A 6,000-nucleotide genomic window follows, 5' to 3' on the forward strand; every position below is an offset into this window, starting at 1 on the left:
CCCCATCATTGGTGTCAGTGGGAGGAATAGTGCCCCATCATTGGTGTCAGTGGGAGGAATAGTGCCCCATCATTGGTGTCAGTGGGAGGAATAGTGTCCCATCATTGGTGTCAGTGGGAGGAATAGTGCCCCATCATTGGTGTCAGTGGGAGGAATAGTGCCCCATCATTGGTGTCAGTGGGAGGAATAGTGCCCCATCATTGGTGTCAGTGGGAGGAATAGTGTCCCATCATCGGTGTCAGTGGGAGGAATAGTGCCCCATCATTGGTGTCAGTGGGAGGAATAGTGCCCCGTCATTGGTGTCAGTGGGAGGAATAGTGCCACATCATTGGTGTCAGTGGGAGGAATAGTGCCCCATCATTGGTATCAGTGGGAGGAATAGTGCCCCATCACTGGTGTCAGTGGGAGGAATAGTGCCCCATCATTGGTGTCAGTGGGAGGAATAGTGTCCCATCATTGGTGTCAGTGGGAGGAATAGTGCCCCGTCATTGGTGTCAGTGGGAGGAATAGTGCCCCGTCATTGGTGTCAGTGGGAGGAATAGTGTCCCATTATTGGTGTCAGTGGGAGGAATAGTGCCCCATCATTGGTGTCAGTGGGAGGAATAGTGTCCCATCATTGGTGTCAGTGGGAGGAATAGTGCCCCGTCATTGGTGTCAGTGGGAGGGTAGTGCCCCATCATTGGTGTCAGTGGGAGGGTAGTGCCCCATTATTGGTGTCAGTGGGAGGGGTAGTGTCCCTAAAGCCGGATAAAGGCAAGCAAAGGGCTGAATCCAGTGTGTGGTCCGCAGTTTGGAGACCTCTGTGCAGGAGCATGGTCGGGGGAGCAGTGTGATTGGGGGGGGGTAGGGGTCCACACTCACTGTGGCGGGGAGGCTCATCGCGGGAGGGGCGGGGCCGTGGTATAAGGGAAGCTCATGAATTCCTGTATTCCACACAAGACAGCCAACATCAGCGGAATCTGAAGAAGACACAAAGAAACAGACCTGAGAAATGCAGAAATCATCAAAGTGATCCAACAAACTCATGTGATGGTGTCAGGAATACAACTCCCTCCTGTGATCCGCGATCCGACAACCTGAAGGGGATTCCTACCTTTGTCTGTTGTACAGGAATGTCGGTTGGATTCCCCGTGTCCTGCGCCACGGATTCCGCAGTGGGAGGGTCTGCACACGTGACAACCACACGGGACACGCTCAGAGTTCCAATGAGGAAAGCATCAGCCTTGGAATCCTTCCAGTGGACAAGCCTTAGGGAATGTCTCACCAAAAATGAAATTCCTATTACAGGGGATGCCTAAAATGTTACTTGTGTCTCTATGCAGACTTCTGGGAAAAGTCAGTGAGCCAATCAGAGAGGCAGGAAATTTTGGGGCCATGCTATATACCGGCGGTGTACAGGACGCCGCCAGGCTGCCATATTGCTTTTCATTTTACAGCATTTCATTTTGTAGTCACCAGAAATGTTACACAAATCTTGTCATGAAGGTGAAAATGAATGAAGACCAATCACTATGACTGGAAGGAGGTGTTGGGGGTCCTTGGGAGGAGATGAGACCTCCACCATTTGCCACCATTGTAGAGGGTGTCAGTGGGAGGAATAGTGCCCCATCATTGGTGTCAGTGGGAGGAATAGCGTCCCATCATTGGTGTCAGTGGGAGGAATAGCGTCCCGTCATTGGTGTCAGTGGGAGGAATAGCGCCCCGTCATTGGTGTCAGTGGGAGGAATAGCGTCCCGTCATTGGTGTCAGTGGGAGGAATAGCGCCCCGTCATTGGTGTCAGTGGGAGGAATAGGGCCCCGTCATTGGTGTCAGTGGGAGGAATAGCGCCTCGTCATTGGTGTCAGTGGGAGGAATAGCGCCTCGTCATTGGTGTCAGTGGGAGGAATAGCGCCTCGTCATTGGTGTCAGTGGGAGGAATAGCGCCCCGTCATTGGTGTCAGTGGGAGGAATAGCGCCTCGTCATTGGTGTCAGTGGGAGGAATAGCGCCCCGTCATTGGTGTCAGTGGGAGGAATAGTGCCCCGTCATTGGTGTCAGTGGGAGGAATAGTGCCCCGTCATTGGTGTCAGTGGGAGGAATAGTGCCCCGTCATTGGTGTCAGTGGGAGGAATAGTGCCCCGTCATTGGTGTCAGTGGGAGGAATAGTGCCCCGTCATTGGTGTCAGTGGGAGGAGTAGTGCCCCGTCATTGGTGTCAGTGGGAGGAATAGTGCCCCGTCATTGGTGTCAGTGGGAGGAATAGTGCCCCATCATTGGTGTCAGTGGGAGGAATAGTGCCCCATCATTGGTGTCAGTGGGAGGAATAGTGTCCCATCATTGGTGTCAGTGGGAGGAATAGTGTCCCATCATTGGTGTCAGTGGGAGGAGTAGTGTCCCAACATTGGTGTCAGTGGGAGGAATAGTGCCCCATCATTGGTGTCAGTGGGAGGAATAGTACCCCATCATTGGTGTCAGTGGGAGGAATAGTGTGCCATCATTGGTGTCAGTGGGAGGAATAGTACTCCATCATTGGTGTCAGTGGGAGGAATAGTACCCCATCATTGGTGTCAGTGGGAGGAATAGTGTGCCATCATTGGTGTCAGTGGGAGGAATAGTGTCCCATTCCTGGTGTCAGTGGGAGGAATAGTGCCCATCATTGGTATCAGTGGGAGGAATAGTGCCCCATCATTGGTGTCAGTGGGAGGAATAGTGCCCCATCATTGGTGTCAGTGGGGGGAATAGTGCCCCATGATTGGTGTCAGTGGGAGGAATAGTGCCCCATGATTGGTGTCAGTGGGAGGAATAGTGCCCCATCCCTGGTGTCAGTGGGAGGCCCGTAGGCCGTAGTTTGGAGATCAATGCTGGGGGCTCTGAAGACATGTATGTGATGATTGCCCGTTCTCCTGACTCGTGGCCCTCAAGGCTGAAGGTCTCCTACTGTCCCCCACGTCTTACATACCGCATGGAAATCAGAAAGGTGACAACACGGAGAGAACATATCCTGCATGTAATAATCTGCCCCCCTCCCCCGCACTCTCACCGGCTCCCGTCTCTGGGGACCCCAGTCTGGTAAGTGGGAGAGCAGTCCAGGCCGCCATCCACTCCTCATTGGCCAGTAACGGCTGTAAGCTCTTGTGGTTCTGCCATGGTGCCCAGGCTGTGCTGCCCCCCGGCCAGTGATAGAACCGAAGCATCAGCAGCATGTCCTCTTCTGGAGAAACGTTCCCGAAAAGTGCCTGGAAAAGACGACGGCCTGAGGATGAATACAGAGCTTCCCATTGGTGGCCGAGTTGTGTTGGGGGGGCATCAGAAGGAAACGAATGCTGAGCAACTTCAACCCCCAATTCACTCATCCGCCTGAACCCCAACCCATCCCCCAAAACCCGTCCTGGAGCCGACACCCAAACCGGGGAGAGGGGATATAGTGAATGCGGGGTCCGGGGAGAGGGGATATAGTGAATGCGGGGTCCGGGAGAGCGGATATAGTGAATGCGGGGTCCGGGAGAGCGGATATAGTGAATGCGGGGTCCGGGGAGAACGGATACAGTGAATGCGGGGTCCGGGGAGAGCGGATATAGTGAATGCGGGGTCCGGGGGGAGCGGATATAGTGAATGCGGGGTCCGGGGGGAGCGGATATAGTGAATGCGGGGTCCGAGGGGAGCGGATATAGTGAATGCGGGGTCCGGGGAGAGCGGATATAGTGAATGCGGGGTCCGGGGAGACCAGATATAGTGAATTCAGGGTCCGGGGAGAGCGGATATAGTGAATGCGGGGTCCAGGGGGAGGGGATATAGTGAATGCGGGGTCCGGGGGGAGGGGATATAGTGAATGCGGGGTCCGGGGAGAGCGGATATAGTGAATGCGGGGTCCGGGGAGAGCGGATATAGGGAATGCAGGGTCCGGGGGATATAGTGAATGCGGGGTCCGGGGAGAGCGGATACAGTGAATGCGGGGTCCAGGGGGAGGGGATATAGTGAATGCGGGGTCTGGGGAGAGCGGATATAGTGAATGGGGGGTCCGGGGAGAGCGGATATAGTGAATGGGGGGTCCGGGGAGAGGGGATATAGTGAATGCGGGGTCTGGGGAGAGCGGATATAGTGAATGCGGGGTCCGGGGAGAGCGGATATAGTGAATGCGGGGTCCGGGGAGAGCGGATATAGTGAATGCGGGGTCCGGGGAGAGCGGATATAGTGAATGCGGGGTCCGGGGGGAGGAGATATAGTGAATGCGGGGTCCGGGGGGAGCGGATATAGTGAATGCGGGGTCCGGGGGGAGGGGATATAGTGAATGCGGGGTCCGGGGGGAGGGGATATAGTGAATGCGGGGTCCGGGGGGAGGGGATATAGTGAATGCGGGGTCCGGGGAGAGCGGATATAGTGAATGCGGGGTCCGGGGAGAGCGGATACAGTGAATGCGGGGTCCGGGGAGAGCGGATACAGTGAATGCGGGGTCCGGGGGGAGGGGATACAGTGAATGCGGGGTCCGGGGAGAGCGGATATAGTGAATGCGGGGTCCGGGGAGAGCGGATATAGTGAATGCGGGGTCCCGGGAGAGCGGATATAGTGAATGCGGGGTCCGGGGGGAGGGGATATAGTGAATGCGGGGTCCGGGGGGAGGGGATATAGTGAATGCGGGGTCCGGAGAGAGCGGATATAGTGAATGCGGGGTCCGGGGGGAGGGGATATAGTGAATGCGGGGTCCGGGGGGAGGGGATATAGTGAATACGGGGTACGGGGGGAGGGGATATAGTGAATGCGGGGTCCGGGGAGAGCGGGGGATATAGTGAATGCGGGGTCCGGGGACAGCGGATATAGTGAATGCGGGGTCCGGGGGGAGGGGATATAGTGAATGCGGGGTCCGGGGGGAGGGGATATAGTGAATGCGGGGTCCGGGGGGAGGGGATATAGTGAATGCGGGGTCCGGGGACAGCGGATATAGTGAATGCGGGGTCCGGGGGGAGGGGATATAGTGAATGCGGGGTCCGGGGGGGAGGGGATATAGTGAATGCGGGGTCCGGGGGGAGGGGATATAGTGAATGCGGGGTCCGGGGGGAGGGGATATAGTGAATGCGGGGTCCGGGGATCTCTGTGCCGTATACAACTGATTGGTTGGGATTTCCATCGCTTCTGGTAGTCATCAGATTTTTCTTCCTCGCAGGAATTCGATGGAACGAACGATTCGTACCTCTTGTTCTCCAAACATGAAGCAGCCATGTAGGATGCCGGAGCCGACAGCTGAGATGATGCAGCTCATTCCCTTCCCGCCGGTTCGGATCACCTGGAGATTCATGGATGCGTCAGGATTAGAAGGTCGATTACAGAGAAATCAGATATTTCAGAAGATAAATTCGATCCGGCCATGAATGGGAATCCCACATACGGTACATGGGTCGGTCATTTCCTCGTACCTGTAGTGGGGCCCAGTGGGGCCCATGTTACTAACCCCCCCCCCCCCGGCACTGGGATCCGAGATCACGCCATGACCCGGATACTTTACAACAGACGTCCCCCATTGAGGAGAAGTAGTCGAGGGGGCGGGGTCTAACTAGACTTCGTTTCATTACCAATCAATTATTCAGATTCAAATGTATCCAAATCCCTGAATCTCAATAGTAACAAATTGCAACAAATAAATGATAACAAAACAACAAATTCCATCACATTCCTTCGCTTCCTTCGGATGACTTGATGCGATCGTTTGGGCCTTCTGTTACCGATTGAAGCCTCTGCAACATTGTAACAACGTAACGAATGATTGGAATCGATTCGGATCCTTTTGTTTTAGTTGGATGGGATCGGCGCGGTTGTCTCAGACTCTCGGATAATCATTCGATTCTTTTCGTTATTATAAAAACCGCGCCGCATAAGAAATGGAAACAGGAAAGTAGAAAAAGGGAAAAAGGAGGATTCCTACTTCTTGTGTTCGGGTTGGATGGAGGCGGAGCCATCAGAATCTCCCAATCACAACATAACGAACAAATCTGAACTTCATCCATTGGTGACTTTGGGATGCAAGCGACTC

The 6,000-nt window shown here is 55.0% G+C and overlaps 1 protein-coding gene across 1 annotated transcript in view; it reads right to left on the minus strand.

The window, feature by feature from the left end:
• LOC149440517 (uncharacterized) overlaps nucleotides 1-3,196 on the minus strand; it is a 40,256-nt gene extending 37,060 nt beyond the window's left edge. The window contains exons 1-2 of the mRNA XM_089658504.1: nucleotides 3,019-3,196; nucleotides 862-959 (exon numbers count right to left, since the gene is read on the minus strand). Coding sequence (XP_089514630.1) covers nucleotides 862-959; nucleotides 3,019-3,181 — 261 coding nt within the window. The 5' untranslated portion in view covers nucleotides 3,182-3,196. The remainder of the gene's footprint in view (nucleotides 1-861; nucleotides 960-3,018) is intronic.
• Between the last annotated feature and the right edge of the window lie 2,804 nt (nucleotides 3,197-6,000).

This window comes from Staurois parvus, unplaced genomic scaffold (genome assembly GCF_062004578.1).
Source record: "Staurois parvus isolate SC_StPar_1 unplaced genomic scaffold, SC_StPar_1.0 ptg001078l, whole genome shotgun sequence".
NCBI classification, from domain to species: Eukaryota; Metazoa; Chordata; class Amphibia; order Anura; family Ranidae; genus Staurois; species Staurois parvus.